General features: G+C 42.9%; 1 protein-coding gene across 5 annotated transcripts in view; it reads right to left on the bottom strand.

The window, feature by feature from the left end:
- Nucleotides 1–4,486: 4,486 nt before the first annotated feature.
- Nucleotides 4,487–16,735, bottom strand: part of LOC121538773 (proton-coupled amino acid transporter 1) — a 50,796-nt gene continuing 38,547 nt past the window's right edge. For 4 of the 5 annotated variants that reach the window (XM_041846939.1, XM_041846946.2, XM_045206718.1 and 1 more), the window contains one exon: nucleotides 4,487–5,012. In XM_041846939.1, the coding sequence (XP_041702873.1) occupies nucleotides 4,738–5,012 (275 nt within the window). In that variant the 3' untranslated portion in view covers nucleotides 4,487–4,737. Of the gene's footprint in view, nucleotides 5,013–7,917; nucleotides 10,975–16,735 lie in introns of those variants that run through there. The other variant, XM_041846960.2, reaches the window with a different exon arrangement.

Below are 16,735 nucleotides of genomic sequence, written 5' to 3'. Positions count from 1 at the left end.
TTGACCCAAGTTAAACAATTTAAAGGCAATGCTACCAAATACTAATTGAGTATATGTAAACTTCTGTCCCACTGGGAATGTGATGAAAGAAATAAAAGCTGAAATAAATCATTCTCTCTACTATTATTCTGACATTTCACATTCTTAAAATAAAGTGGTGATCCTAACTGACCTAAAACAGGGAATTTATACTAGGATTAAATGTCAGGAATTGTGAAATTTTAAATGTATTTGGCTAAGGTGTATGTAAACTTCCAACTTCAACTGTATCTGTATTCCTAGTCATGTGAAATCCATAGATTAAGTTCGAATTAATTTATTTCAATTAACTGATTTCCTGATATGAACTGTAACTCAGTAAAATCTTTGAAATTGTTGCATGTTGCATTCATATTTTTGTTCAGTATAGTTATGGCTTTATATTTTAGTTATGGCACTTTAACCAGTGCAGTTACTGCAGGCATAGAGGAAACATGTTGTGCTGCTTCATAACTGCTCATCAGCTGCAGGTTCCCATACTGTCATCACCCATCATGACGTGTCGCAACAGGCAGAATTTAAATGTGCTTCCTGAAGTGAGCGATCCCTGTTCATTACTGATCATGCCACTGCTGTACATTAATTTACTGTACAGATCATCTGTGAATGAATGTATCAATGAGTTGAATTGGTCATTCAGTGTGAACTATGGCGAAGCATAGATATGACGATGCATTACTTCTGTAAAAGTGCTACTCTTTCTTGCACTGTGGACAATAATCAACCTACCAAGTTACACCCTTGGCAGCCCTCAGCTCAAAGCACACGCCAGACATCTGAGTACACTGTAGTTGTCAAAGTTGGCCTTAATTAACTCAGTTTTCAATTAAAGGAATAGATTTTCTAAACAAGACAATAAGGCTGCGTTTACACAGGCAGCCCAACGCTGTTCTTTAGTCACTAATTGGTGTTTTGACCAAACAGATAAATTTGAAAACAATTGGTCAAAAGATCAGAATTGGGCTGCCTGTGTAAACGCAGCCTAAGACACATCAACTACCCAGGCACACTGTAAATTACATTTACATTTACATTACAAAGTTGTAGGGAGAGGGGAGCTATTTCACGGAGTTCTACCCCCTTGTTTTATAACCTTATTTGCCACAAGGCTGATTTCCTGGTGTTTATATAGTTTTTTTATGTCCAACAATGAAAACGTTTTTAAAAAGTGAGAGAGACCAAAAATAAATTATGTATTATTTTTTGCTCAGAAGACTTGGGGGGCCAAATAAAACCACCCCCGGGCCGCAGTTGGGGAACCCTGATGTAGCTCATTTGAATAAGTTAAGGAAGCAGTCACCCCAAACCACTCTCTCTATGGCACTCATCAGTTCAGTCAAAACAGGATTATTAAAACAGAAAGCATATTTAGAAGCCCCAACAACTTAAAGTGGAAAGCATTTTAGATAGTGAGGAAATATGCACATCTTTTCAATATACACACTAGCTTTTATTTTTTCTGAAATTACAGTACATGCAGTGACTCAAATGTACAATATCGCACTGGCTTAACATACATCTGTGAAAACCCCAAGACAAGCTGTGATGATAGTTGAGATATTCATGATATGTAAATATTTATTTCCATTAAAAGACATGTTCCGGTACTTTGTTTTTTTTACTCCCGCTTTGGGCTGGATGTGTCAATGTGTCGTTCATACATGCATAATATATGAGCAGAATTACTGTCTTACCTCAATTAGCCATAAAATCCCTAGCTTGAAAGCGACTGTTTTCTGGAAACTGTACAGCGCCATTTACCCCCCCCCACGTGGGCCAGCCCCGTAGCAATTAGAGTTTAAACCCCTCGCCATTTGAGTGACAGCTAGCAGGACACTCACACAGTAGAGCGAGGGAGAGAGAGAGAGAGCAATCATGTGGTGGGCAATATGACGTAGTACGCAATTTTCGGGGACCACTTTTGGTCAGAACTACTGGCTAACAAGTACGCAAAAGTACCGGAGAGTATCTTTAAGTGAGTTCTATGATGGGTAACCTCCTAGTCATCCCCCTGTAGCTAATTGCTAGAGAGACATCAAACTAGTGAACGAGACTGTATTGCGTCCCAAATGGCACCCTATTCCCTATATAGTGCACTACTTTTGACCAGGGCCCATTGGACTCTAGGTTAAAAGCAGTGCACTACGAAGGGACAGAGTGTCATTTGGGACGTATCCCATATGATGAGTACAATTTTTAAGGGATGTAAACATCTGAATTTCCGTCAACACCACAACAAGCATCGAAACAAATCAAATAAAAAAAATGCGCATGTATAATTTCCAGAAGTGTGAACTTTTTCATTTAGGCTGTAATGAAATAAAAACATAATAAAAAAAAAAATAATTACACGTTCATGATCATGAAAAAAATACCTGTTATTAAATGCTCAGCAGTATTTTCTCATAGGAAACTCAGAATACTATATTTCATTTACAATAAAGTGCAAACAGCAATAGTTCAAACCTTCCATTATTCAAAGCTGGTCGAAGAAAGCAACAATCAGTTATTCCAATGCCATGTGATATCACCATGATATACAAACCACTCTAAACTGGGCCCATTCAGTCCAACCCACTCTAAACTGGGCCCATTCAGTCCAACCCACTCTAAACTGGGCCCATTCAGTCCAACCCACTCTAAACTGGGCCCATTCAGTCCAACCAACTCTAAACTGGGCCCATTCAGTCCAACCCACTCTAAACTGGGCCCATTCAGTCCAACCCACTCTAAACTGGGCCCATTCAGTCCAACCCACTCTAAACTGGGCCCATTCAGTCCAACCAACTCTAAACTGGGCCCATTCAGTCCAATCCACTCTAAACTGGGCCCATTCAGTCCAACCCACTCTAAACTGGGCCCATTCAGTCCAACCCACTCTAAACTGGGCCCACTCAGTCTAAAAACTCAAATAGTTGGTACAACCGAGACAAGTGATAAAACAAATGAAATAGCTGTTGTGATATCTGGAAGCTTTTAAATAAATAAAACAATGCTGCCTAAAAAGAATGGAGTAAATCCAGTGCCCAACTTGAGACAAATGTAATAAAAGGAAAACACCTAAATAAATGACATCAACTGAGGAATAACAAATGGTATTAGCTCCACAATAATACACATAGTTTTGTATTATTTCTTTACAGTCCCTCAAGTTCATTAGTAGTTCATTAGTATTACAGTAGGTGGGGCCCCGTTTAGCTCAGTTGGTAGAGCATGGCGCTTGCAACGCCAGGGTTATGGGTTCGATTCCCACGGGGGGCCTGTATGAAAAAAATATATATAATGTATGCACTCACTAACTGTAAGTCGCTCTGGATAAGAGCATCTGCTAAATGACTAAAATGTAAATGTGATCCAGACAGCTTGACTTGAAAATGTAAATTATGCTTTTTTAAACAAAAAGTTACCTTTCAACTATTAAATCTTGTCTCTCAATTTGTAGTTCGTAAACTGTATTCAATGTCAATATCATAGCTACATGTGCAGGAGTAATGATGGTCATCAGACTATAGGTTGTTGTGTTCTGATAGTCATAGTAAACACTGTCAGTCATTTAACATTCTTTTGAAAATAGTCTAGTTACTCCCTGGTTAAAACATACATATTCCTCTTCATAAGGCCTATAAAATTATGATATCATTCAAAATGGCACTTAACTGTTATTTAAATTATATTATAAACTGGGTGGTTCGAGCTCTGAATGCTGATTGGCTGAAAGCCGTGGTATGTCAGACCGTATACCACGGGTATGACAAAACATTTATTTTTACTGCTCTAATTACGTTGGTAACCAGTTTATAATAGCAAAAAGGCACCTCGGGGGTTTGTGGTACATGGCCATTATACCACGGCTAAGGGCTGTATCCAGGCACTCCGCGTTGCATCGTGGATAAGAACAGCCCTTAGCCGTGGTATATTGGCCATATACCACACCCCCTCGTGCGTAATTGCTTAATTTTATCGCTTAAACAACTTTAACCACTTCCAGGATGTATTTCAACAGAACATCTGACAAGTATTTGTATTAGTACCTTGTTTTAACAATAATAATAAATGTTACGAGAATGTGATTGCTCAATATTCAATGATTTGGTTAAATTATTCAACATAAAACAATAAAACATGTAAGATCGAAGGTGCGCTTGCGGCATGGCAGAGTTTAAAATTTAAAAGTAGGTAATAAAATTAAGAAGTTAAAAACGTCGAAGCTCATGAGGCAGAGAGAGAATGGAGCCCACGGGGAGCCAGTATGAAATAATGTATGCACTCACTAACTGTAAGTGGCTCTGGATAAGAGCGTCTGCTAAATGACTAAAATGTAAATGTAAAAATGTAAGAATGTGTTCTCTACTTGGCTACACAGTTCCTGTAGAAATTAGTTGATTTCCACTTATATTCCATTACATAAATGTTCCACAGCGACCAATAACTACAACAGTAAGCAGACTCACAATATCAATACATGTGTATTCAATGGACAAAGGAGCAAGTGAGGAAAAAACAAACATGTCTGAAGCCAGGGTGAGGACTTCTGTGTCTGATTGTTTGACAGCCGTGGAGGCTGGTGTCACTTTAAAATCGGAGGAAGGTACCATCCGTTCTACAATGAACCTATCCTCAGATTTCTCCACCCACCAGCCTCCACTGTTTGCCAGACCAACCACTGTTAAGATATCCTCCTCTTCCTCACTAGATCGCTCACTGGACCTGGAAGAAGTTCACATCCAGATTGTCATGTCTGCCGTTGCGTTTGATGATCTCTGTGATGGATATATAGGTGCCGGTAATGAAGCCCATGAAGCCAATGACAGAGATCAGGGAGTTCTTGACGATGACCCAGGGAGACAGACCTTCGTTGTGGTAGGTGAGGATCTGGAGGAGTGGTGGGAAGATGAGAGCCAGGAAACTGCTGCTGACGGACCCGACTAAAGAGATGACCAGGTCCAGCTGGGGGATCAATATGGCCAGGACACCTGGGGAGAGAGAGAGGGACAGAACCATTACATCACCTGGGGAGAGAGAGAGGGACAGAACCATTACATCACCTGGGGAGAGAGCGAAAAATCATAGCTTTCACCTGAATTCACCTGGTCAGTCTGTCATGGAAATATAGTAGGTGTTCCTAATGTTTTATACACTCAGTGTATATTTCCACATTATGAAGTTGGAATTATACTGTGAAATTGTGAAAATTCTGATAATGCCCTTTTAGTGTAAGAGCTGTTTGAAAAGACCATCTGAAAGTTCAGCCTGTTTTGGTTGGATGGAGTATTGGGCTTCCATGGTGACATCACCATTCAGTGAATTAGTTAATAGACCAATAAGAAAGAGTTCCAAACCTCTCTGCCAATAACAGCTAATTTTCAGTTTTCCCCTCCCCCTTAGCCCACTCCCAGACAGTCCTAGTAAAATTCTTGCTTGATTAATTGCTCTTTGCTAAGAAGTTATTTTTGTTTCTTTTTGACCATTTTAAATTTAAACAATCACAGTAAAAGGTACTTAATTATTCCCTACAAATGATTTGATGTTGAGATAAAAACAGCTGCATTGAACCTTTAAAGTCTGTTGTATAACAAGGGTCTCGAAACCACAGGAGGCTTTCCAGGCAATCGAACAAGACAAATTGTCCATGGAGGACAGGCTGATGTACTTAGTGTTGGCCTAATGTACAGAACACTATCCACAAAGCCTAACTGCTAAGTCAGATGGACCTCCTCAGAAAGAGAGAGAGAGGCTGTAGGAAGGATCATCAGACAGCTTCTAAAGGGATAAGAGAGAATGTTTGGAGCACACCAATGTATGACGTCCCAATAGACACCAAAAGAAAGAAAAAAAACTAAAATACAGGGAGTCATTTTCCATCAGCTTTCTAGAATGTTTGATTTCACTATGCCACTAAAACCCTAGTAATAGAACCCGAGCAGAGACCGTGGGTAAAAGGAAAGGCCTCATCAGGCATCCATCCACAATGATAACCTTCCGGCCCAAGGGTCCCTGACTGACTCTCTTCAGCAGACTTTGGACATCCTCCTTACAGAGGCACACATTTCCCAACAAATGTTCCCCCAGTAGCATAACTCCACTGAACAGCCTAATAGTACCTCAAACTACTACCAACATTCTTCAGGAGGATGACGCTGCCAGAAGAGGGCCTTGGAATAGTCTAAAAACGCTGCCCCCCCGGGCCTTGGAATAGTCTAAAAACGCTGCCCCCCGGGCCTTGGAATAGTCTAAAAACGCTGCCCCCGGGCCTTGGAATAGTCTAAAAACGCTGCCCCCCGGGCCTTGGAATAGTCTAAAAACGCTGCCCCCCGGGCCTTGGAATAGTCTAAAAACGCTGCCCCCCGGGCCTTGGAATAGTCTAAATCCCCTCTTCTTCACTACGAGGCCCCAAGCCTTGCCTTCTCTGGCTCACCTTGGCCACTCAGACACTGTACTGAGCCTAACCATGGCCACTCAGGAGAAAACAGCCAATTGTAGCTCAAATGTCTCGATTAATGATGCTATGCCACTTCCTTTCAGGTATATTCTTTGAAACAGAAGCACTCTACAAAGCCAGAGGACTTTGATTTGCAAGTCTCTCTCTCTCCTCTCTCTCTCCACACAAATTTGATTGAACATGACTTCAGGTTATTTGGGATTAGAGGTGTGTTGGTTATTACAGGTGTGAATGCATTGCATCTTGGTTTAATCAAGAGCAAATATTCAGCTAGTGACTGAGGTCATATTTAATTTGAGATAAATATTCTGGTGTTGTCTGTACTCAAAATATTTGATATGATTATGTTAATATGAACATGAAGCTGTAGCTAGATACTATTCAAACAGTTAGCCTACCAGATTCAAATTCTCACCAAATCTGTTGTCTTCCCACAATCGAATATACACTTTATAAAGGTCTCAGCCTATAGAACACACGTTGCAAACATAATTTGAACTCCACACATATTTTGGAATTTCTGTGCATTCTTGACAATCAATATCCCAAAACACTTTTTTTTTCTCCATCATCTCCTCTTTTGTGGCACCAATGTGAGGGTTTATGGGAAACGGTAGTCGAGATAGGCTCAGTTCGGTTTGCTTCGCGGGCTCTTTTGAGGGGTCGGAGTTCCTTTGGAGTGTTCACACTGCACAAAAACTGTCTGTAAGGGACCAAGTGTGAAAACACCCAAAAACATTTTAGCCTAGTTCATTTCAGTAAAAACAACAAGAAATTGAAATCACAGAGAAAGTGTCTTTTTTTTGCCGCTCTAAACATACAGTACCAGTCAAAAGTTTGGACACACCTACTAATTCCAGGGTTTTTCTTTATTTTTACTATTTTCTACATTGTAGAATAATAGTGAAGACATCAAAACTATGAAATAACACATATGGAATCAGATAGTAACCCATTTTTTTTTTTAAACAAATCAAAATATATTTTACATTCTTCAAAGTAGCCACCCTTTGTCTTGCCACCTTTGCACACTCAAGAAAACCCCTTGAATGAGTAGGTTTGTCCAAACTTTTGACTGGTACTGTATATCAAAACTGTTGCTGAAGTAAAACTACAGAAAAATCCAATATTTGAACTAGGAACCAGGAATAATGGTTCTGTTCTGTGAAATCTGTGACCAGGATAATAAGCACTCGTTTATGTTGTGCCTCCAAACTGGGACATAACCTTCCTGTTCTGCAGGGTGACAACAGCCCAACAGGATCGCTCTTCTAAATGATCAAACTCTCAAAAGGGAGGGAAGAATAAATCAAATGTTCGCTGCTCAGCGCTCGCTTATTGCCTGGTTTAATAAATAAATCCACATATTTATTGTGAAACCATGATTGAAATAAGTGCATGTACACATTTTAGGTACTATGGGTAGAATAGAGAAGAGGAAGGCAGAAGCAGACACAGTTTGTGAATGAGGTTCAGAGACAGGTTCATTAGTGATTTTTATTTTGTAGTTATTTATTCAGAGCCTTCCATTCTCATGTTCTCTCAACACAAAGCTCTTAGTCAGGTTTATTCACGATACAGAGAAATCCCTTTTCTACAGCTACTCTACTCGTTACAGCTTGACTTTCAATCTACCATGGCTGAGAGAGAAAGAGCGCCTGAGAGAGTGAGAGGAGAAGAGCAGAGAAGCAGGGGTGAAAATCAGTTCAGGTCGCTTGCAATATGTACGTTTTTCAAATGCAGACACATTCTTTAAAAATGGGCGAATAAGAGCCACACAGTAATCACAGTATCATCAACGGACACATGGGAGGCCAGTAAATGCTTTTGAGATGCACCCAACCAACACAACATATCATTTTCATCAGATCAGATGCACAGCTATTACTCACAACCTCAACACAGGAATGCCCATCCACAGTAGAACTGAGAACACTAGATAGGTCACATGAGGGACCTTTTACCTTTATCTCCCCGGCATTCTCTGAACCTTCAGTGACCTTCCGTGTTCTTTAACCCAGGTGTCACTTTGAGCTTGGGGTATTTTCTCTTTGTGAGGGAGGAAGACGGGAACAAATGAGGAGGGATTGGGTTTGAGAGCAGAGGGTCTGTAGGGGGGGGTGACAGGGTCTGTGTGGACACTATCCTCCTCATGCGGGTCGATCAGGCCCAGGATGGCAGTACACCCCCTCTGGTCGCTTGCCATGGCTCTCTGCCCCGTGCTCTCAGACAAGGTAGAGGACTTAGGAGGCTCACGCAACGTCCTCTCCTTTTTCCATCAGGAGACACAGCAACAGAAACGCTAGCCTCATCACCCTGGGGCCTGCAGCACAGAGGGGTTTAGGATCCTGGGATTCGTCGCTTTCCTCATCTGCCGTTTTACAACTCATCCATTTGTTCATTCATTAAATGTGAAGATCCCTTCCGTCGTCTGCTTGCAGCACTACTTTGGCTGAGGCCTACAAACCCCAGTCATTTTGGACAACTTTAAGACAGAATGCATTAGGCAAACGTTGACAGCTGAAGACAATAGGTATCATTATACATCCGTCCTTACTGTGTGAGTTAGATAAATGATTAAACACATGGATGCATAAATAAACAGTTTTGGCTACAAGAAGCAACAACCCACCAACAATTAGATCTCTATGATGCACTGGAGTAGAGAGCTCCCTTCAAACAAGAAATATAAGAATGAGGACTAGTGGTGGTGGGGTCCTGTGGTCCAGCCTACTGCTAGTGGTGGTGGGGTTCAGTGGTCCAGCCTACTGCTAGTGGTGGTGGGGTCCTGTGGTCCAGCCTACTGTTAGTGGTGGTGGGGTCCAGTGGTCCAGTCTACTGTTAGTGGTGGTGGGGTCCAGTGGTCCAGTCTACTGCTAGTGGTGGTGGGGGCCAGTGGTCCAGCCTACTGCTAGTGGTGGTGGGGTCCAGTGGTCCAGCCTACTGCTAGTGGTGGTGGGGTCCTGTGGTCCAGCCTACTGTTAGTGGTGGTGGGGGCCAGTGGTCCAGCCTATTGCTAGTGGTGGTGGGGTCCAGTGGTCCAGCCTACTGTTAGTGGTGGTGGGGGCCAGTGGTCCAGCCTACTGTTAGTGGTGGTGGGGTCCAGTGGTCCAGTCTATTGCTAGTGGTGGTGGGGGCCAGTGGTCCAGCCTACTGTTAGTGGTGGTGGCCAGTGGTCCAGCCTTCTGTTAGTGGTGGTGGGGTCCAGTGGTCCAGTCTATTGCTAGTGGTGGTGGGGTCCAGTGGTCCAGCCTACTGTTAGTGGTGGTGGCCAGTGGTCCACTGTGGTCCAGCCTACTGCTAGTGATGGTGGGGGCCAGTGGTCCAGCCTACTGCTAGTGGTGGTGGGGGCCAGTGGTCCAGCCTACTGCTAGTGGTGGTGGGGTCCAGTGGTCCAGCCTACTGCTAGTGGTGGTGGGGGCCAGTGGTCCAGCCTAGTGGTGGTGGGGGCCAGTGGTCCAGCCTAGTGTTAGTGGTGGTGGCCAGTGGTCCAGTCTATTGCTAGTGGTGGTGGGGTCCTGTGGTCCAGCCTACTGCTAGTGGTGGTGGGGGCCAGTGGTCCAGCCTACTGCTAGTGGTGGTGGGGGCCAGTGGTCCAGTCTACTGTTAGTGGTGGTGGGGGCCAGTGGTCCAGCCTTCTGCTAGTGGTGGTGGGGGCCAGTGGTCCAGCCTACTGCTAGTGGTGGTGGTGGCCAGTGGTCCAGCCTACTGTTAGTGGTGGTGGCCAGTGGTCCAGTCTATTGCTAGTGGTGGTGGGGGCCAGTGGTCCAGCCTACTGTTAGTGGTGGTGGCCAGTGGTCCAGTCTATTGCTAGTGGTGGTGGGGGCCAGTGGTCCAGCCTACTGCTAGTGGTGGTGGTGGCCAGTGGTCCAGCCTACTGTTAGTGGTGGTGGCCAGTGGTCCAGTCTATTGCTAGTGGTGGTGGGGTCCAGTGGTCCAGCCTACTGTTAGTGGTGGTGGGGTCCAGCCTACTGTTAGTGGTGGTGGCCAGTGGTCCAGTCTATTGCTAGTGGTGGTGGGGTCCTGTGGTCCAGCCTACTGCTAGTGGTGGTGGGGTCCAGTGGTCCAGCCTACTGTTAGTGGTGGTGGGGGCCAGTGGTCCAGCCTACTGTTAGTGGTGGTGGTGGCCAGTGGTCCAGCCTACTGTTAGTGGTGGTGGGGTCCTGTGGTCCAGCCTACTGTTAGTGGTGGTGGTGGCCAGTGGTCCAGCCTACTGTTAGTGGTGGTGGGGGCCAGTGGTCCAGTCTACTGTTAGTGGTGGTGGGGGCCAGTGGTCCAGCCTACTGTTAGTGGTGGTGGCCAGTGGTCCAGCCTACTGTTAGTGGTGGTGGAGCCAGTGGTCCAGCCTACTTCAGTAGCCTAAACAAAGTTAATTTGAAGTCTTCAATCAGAATAGACGCAGTCTGAAATGACCATGGATCTGCGAGAATAAAAGCGTTGCTTCTTGACATTTTCCCACTGCTTTGACGTCACATCTGGCCATTCAGATATATCGACTGACCGTTCATTGAAAAAGAAGATTAAGAAAACAGTGCCATGAAGTTAAGTGCCATGTTTTATTAAAGAACAGAGCCTAAAGCTGAGAACATTGAGATAATGTGACTATCGTTCACATTGAGTACTTTTGATCATTGCATGGAAAATAACTGGTGTGTACCGTCATGCTTTAATGGACACTAGTGATTGGGTGGGGTTCACTGTTACAGCGCTTCAAAAACGAATGGAGCGATTCTTCTGGGATTTCAAAATGGAAATTTAAAAAAAATCATAAATACTGTATCTGCTGCCTCCTCAAACTTCAAGACATCACAGTGTGTTCTTTATTATGTGCACAGGTTTAGAGTTAGTTAACTAAATCTACCTCAAACATGGGGGTTGGATGTGTACTATGCCTAAATGAGGTTAGACTATGGTGGTGACGTTTCAACTATCCCATTCAGAATACCAACTCAAAATGATAAAGTAGCCTAGTCTGGAGTTTCTGAGGTCCACTGACTAAAAATATAATTCGTGAAGTCACCTAATCTTAAAAAGGAAGAACTGATGTGGTGGCTCTTCAAGCTATACGACGTTGTAAAGGTCATTTAGAACATTCTCTGTGCCAGAAGGATGTTAGAACTACTGGAGCGGTGAAGGACATTTTAAAGCATCGTCCTCTGGAAAGGACCAGTGATTGGACCTGTTTGCGGAACTATGATTAGGTGATGTAGATCCTATCCACATACAACACAAGGAGCAAGAGTCTGGACTCCCGAGTGGCGCAGCGGTCTAAGACACTGCATCTCAGTGCTTGAAGCGTCACTACAGACCCCCTGGTTCGATTCCAGGCTGTATCACAACCGGCCGTGATTGGGAGTCCCATAGGGCGGTGCACAATTGGCCCAGCGTCGTCCGGGTTTGGCCGGTGTAGGCCGTCATTGTAAATAAGAATTTGTTCTTAACTGACTTGCCTAGTTAAATAAAGGTTAAATTTAAGTCTGAAGTTGGTCTGATAGCCACTACTAAACATTTAGTTCTAGAGATTGCTACTCATAGTCAGAGATTGTAGGTCAGCTGACTAAGTATCAATCCCAGATCTCACACCAAGCAACTGATCCTCAGTCTCAACTGTGTTCCATGCAGACAGAGTGATATATATATTTTATTTTTTTAATGACACCATTTCCCCCCCAGATTTTGGTTGGGAAATTCTATAAGTGGCATCTCAGCTCCTAGGAGTCATGCTGCAACGGTTACAATGCTAATATCCGACAGACAGTCATTTTTGGTCCAACATTTTGCATGACTACACCTGCTGCCATTGAGCTATAATTAGGCTAGGGGCAATGCAAAGTTTGGCAACAGAAAGACGTCACAAACAGCACAAACCGTCATTCTGTTTCCAAACTTTGCATCTGCACTGTTCTTCCAAGTAAACGTGTTTTTGTCAAATGTTCTGTGGAAATTGTTAAAAGTAGTCTTTGTGCATAGAGTTGTATGGTTTGTTTAACTTTGCAATCATTGGTTTTTATTTGACAGACATTTTAAAAGTGAAAAATCTGAGTTTCTGCTTCATTCTGTTACCGTGGAATTTCCCCTAGGTCAATGTTTGATGTGGAGCCTAACCATTTGGAACACACAACCTCTGTGCCTTGAACCTCCTTGTCTTTTGATTAACCAATAGGACCTTCAACCTACTACTTATTTAAAAAGCTGTGTATCCATGTAGCGCTTCATATCCTTTCTTCCTCTACTGGGCAGTGGAGTTGGTTTGATAGCCCCCCTCCTCAACACCTGGAGATTGCTGCTCATATTTTGAGAGATCGATATTGAAACAGCTGACCTACAATCACAGTCCTCAATCCATGCCACTGATCCTCAATCTCAAGTCAACAGGGTTACAGAGTGGTGGCGAATATTTGCAATAAATGGCTTACATTTTCCTGATTTTGGTGGGCCATTCTAGGCCTCTACGAAAAATCTGTGGCAATTTGGATTTCAACAGATACATTTGTAAAATATTTTATCATGGTACCTGTGAAACAATAGCTTGACAACATGTTTGAAAAAGTGCTCTCTCACTAAAAACAGAAGCTGAGAGCTCAGTCTCCATGCCAACAGAAAGGAGGAATTTACTCATTGTCTAGGCTTACACAACCTTCACCACCACTATACCTCACACAACCTTCTGCTATTCTACCTTCACCATACCTCACACAACTTTCTGCTATTCTACCTTCACCATCACTTTACCTCACATAACCTTCTGCTATTCTACCTTCACCATCACTTTACCTCACATAACCTTCTGCTATTCTACCTTCACCATCACCATCACTTTACCTCACATAATCTTCTGCTATTCTACCTTCACCATCACTTTACCTCACACACCCTTCTGCTATTCTACCTTCACCATCACTTTACCTCACATAACCTTCTGCTATTCTACCTTCACCATCACTTTACCTCACACAACCTTCTGCTATTCTACCTTAACCATCACTTTACCTCACATAACCTTCTGCTATTCTACCTTCACCATCACTTTACCTCACACAACCTTCTGCTATTCTACCTTCACCATCACTTTACCTCACATAACCTTCTACTATTCTACCTTCACCATCACTTTACCTCACACAACCTTCTGCTATTCTACCTTCATAATCACTTTACCTCACACAACCTTCTGCTATTCTACCTTCACCATCACTTTACCTCACATAACCTTCTGCTATTCTACCTTCACCATCACCATCACTTTACCTCACATAATCTTCTGCTATTCTACCTTCACCATCACTTTACCTCACACACCCTTCTGCTATTCTACCTTCACCATCACTTTACCTCACATAACCTTCTGCTATTCTACCTTCACCATCACTTTACCTCACACAACCTTCTGCTATTCTACCTTAACCATCACTTTACCTCACATAACCTTCTGCTATTCTACCTTCACCATCACTTTACCTCACACAACCTTCTGCTATTCTACCTTCACCATCACTTTACCTCACATAACCTTCTACTATTCTACCTTCACCATCACTTTACCTCACACAACCTTCTGCTATTCTACCTTCATAATCACTTTACCTCACACAACCTTCTGCTATTCTACCTTCACCATCACTTTACCTCACATAACCTTCTGCTATTCTACCTTCACCATCACTTTACATCACATAGCCTTTCTACCCATTCAGAGACAGGAGGCAGAGGTGATACCACACATCTCTGGTGGAAAATTGGCAGCGGCAACTCAAGTGTTGCGCACAATTGGCCTAGCGTTGTCCAGGGTAGGGGAGGTAATGGCCGGCAGGGATGTAGCTCAGTTGATAGAGCATGGTGTTTGCAATGCCAGGGTTGTGGGTTCAATTCCCATGAGGGACCAGTATGAAAAAAAAAAAAAAAAAAAACAACAACAAAAAATATATACAGTATATGTATTCACTAACTAAGTCGCTCTGGATAAGAGCGTCTGCTAAATGACTAAAATGTAAATGTAAATGTAAAGTGTTACACAGAGAAATTGAAGGCCGTAGCCATACAGCACGACAACGACATGACAAAATAGCCACCTTTCACTGACGCAAGTGGCTTCCATCATGCTACAACAGTTACAATGCTAATATCAGACCGACAAACCGACTGTCAGTAAGCTTATATTTTATCATGGTACCTGTGAAACAATAGCTTGACAACATGTTTGAAAAAGTGCTCTCTCACTAAAAACAGAAGCTGAGAGCTCAGTCTCCATGCCAACAGAAAGGAGGAATTTACTCATTGTCTAGGCTTACACAACCTTCACCACCACTATACCTCACACAACCTTCTGCTATTCTACCTTCACCATACCTCACACAACTTTCTGCTATTCTACCTTCACCATCACTTTACCTCACATAACCTTCTGCTATTCTACCTTCACCATCACTTTACCTCACATAACCTTCTGCTATTCTACCTTCATCACCATCACTTTACCTCACATAATCTTCTGCTATTCTACCTTCACCATCACTTTACCTCACACACCCTTCTGCTATTCTACCTTCACCATCACTTTACCTCACATAACCTTCTGCTATTCTACCTTCACCATCACTTTACCTCACATAACCTTCTGCTATTCTACCTTCACCATCACTTTACCTCACACAACCTTCTGCTATTCTACTTTCACCATCACTTTACCTCACACAACCTTCTGCTATTCTACCTTCACCATCACTTTACCTCACACAACCTTCTGCTATTCTACCTTCACCATCACGTTACCTCACATAACCTTCTGCTATTCTACCTTCACCATCACTTTACCTCACACAACCTTCTGCTATTCTACCTTAACCATCACTTTACCTCACATAACCTTCTGCTATTCTACCTTCACCATCACTTTACCTCACACAACCTTCTGCTATTCTACCTTCACCATCACTTTACCTCACATAACCTTCTACTATTCTACCTTCACCATCACTTTACCTCACACAACCTTCTGCTATTCTACCTTCATAATCAATTTACCTCACACAACCTTCTGCTATTCTACCTTCACCATCACTTTACCTCACATAACCTTCTGCTATTCTACCTTCACCATCACTTTACATCACATAGCCTTTCTACCCATTCAGAGACAGGAGGCAGAGGTGATACCACACATCTCTGGTGGAAAATTGGCAGCGGCAACTCAAGTGTTGCGCACAATTGGCCTAGCGTTGTCCAGGGTAGGGGAGGTAATGGCCGGCAGGGATGTAGCTCAGTTGATAGAGCATGGTGTTTGCAATGCCAGGGTTGTGGGTTCAATTCCCATGAGGGACCAGTATGAAAAAAAATAATAATAATAAAAAACAACAACAAAAAAATATATATATGTATTCACTAACTAAGTCGCTCTGGATAAGAGCGTCTGCTAAATGACTAAAATGTAAATGTAAATGTAAAGTGTTACACAGAGAAATTGAAGGCCGTAGCCATACAGCACGACAACGACATGACAAAATAGCCACCTTTCACTGACGCAAGTGGCTTCCATCATGCTACAACAGTTACAATGCTAATATCAGACCGACAAACCGACTGTCAGTAAGCTTTGGTCCGACACAAGCAATCTACTCTCAATGAGAGAGAGAGATTAATGTGCCATTATTAAAATGGCCTTTGTCAATTCTGTTATGAATAGGTCTGACAGGTTTAATCTAGTAATCACACAAACCGGTTTTAACGTTCATAGACTTGATATCTGTCAAGCCTGATCAACACTGAGCTGAAAATGAGAGCGATGATGTTTATATATTTATAACTCCCTTTAATCCCTCCTGTCCTTCGATACACAGATGGATTGTAGCAGAAATGTGTCAAATAACACCTCTAGAGAGTGAAAAAAGGTTATTCTGGGTTAAACATTACAACTCCTTACAGGACAAAGCATACTGCAAGCTATTGGACGAGGAGGAGAACCACAAGTTTCTGTGTTCAAATGGGGGAGAGAGAGAGAGACAGAGAGACAGTGATGTCTTGTGTTCAATATGGATCACTAATGGTTGTGTACCAAGCTTGTAATAGCACATTCTGTAGTAACACACACCTCACCTTAGTGTCAGCTGAATTTCACATTCTATTGAACCACATGTTCTCCAGCCCTGAGTCATATTCCGCACATCCCTGTCCATCATCACATCAGGAAACAACATCATGTTCTAGACTTATCCACATCAGGAAACAACATGTTCTAGGCTTATTTATCCACATCAGAAAACA

Source organism: Coregonus clupeaformis, chromosome 3, assembly GCF_020615455.1.
Source record: "Coregonus clupeaformis isolate EN_2021a chromosome 3, ASM2061545v1, whole genome shotgun sequence".
Classification (NCBI taxonomy): Eukaryota; Metazoa; Chordata; class Actinopteri; order Salmoniformes; family Salmonidae; genus Coregonus; species Coregonus clupeaformis.
Note: the sequence above shows the minus strand (reverse complement) of the source record. Positions and strands in the feature narration are given on the sequence as shown.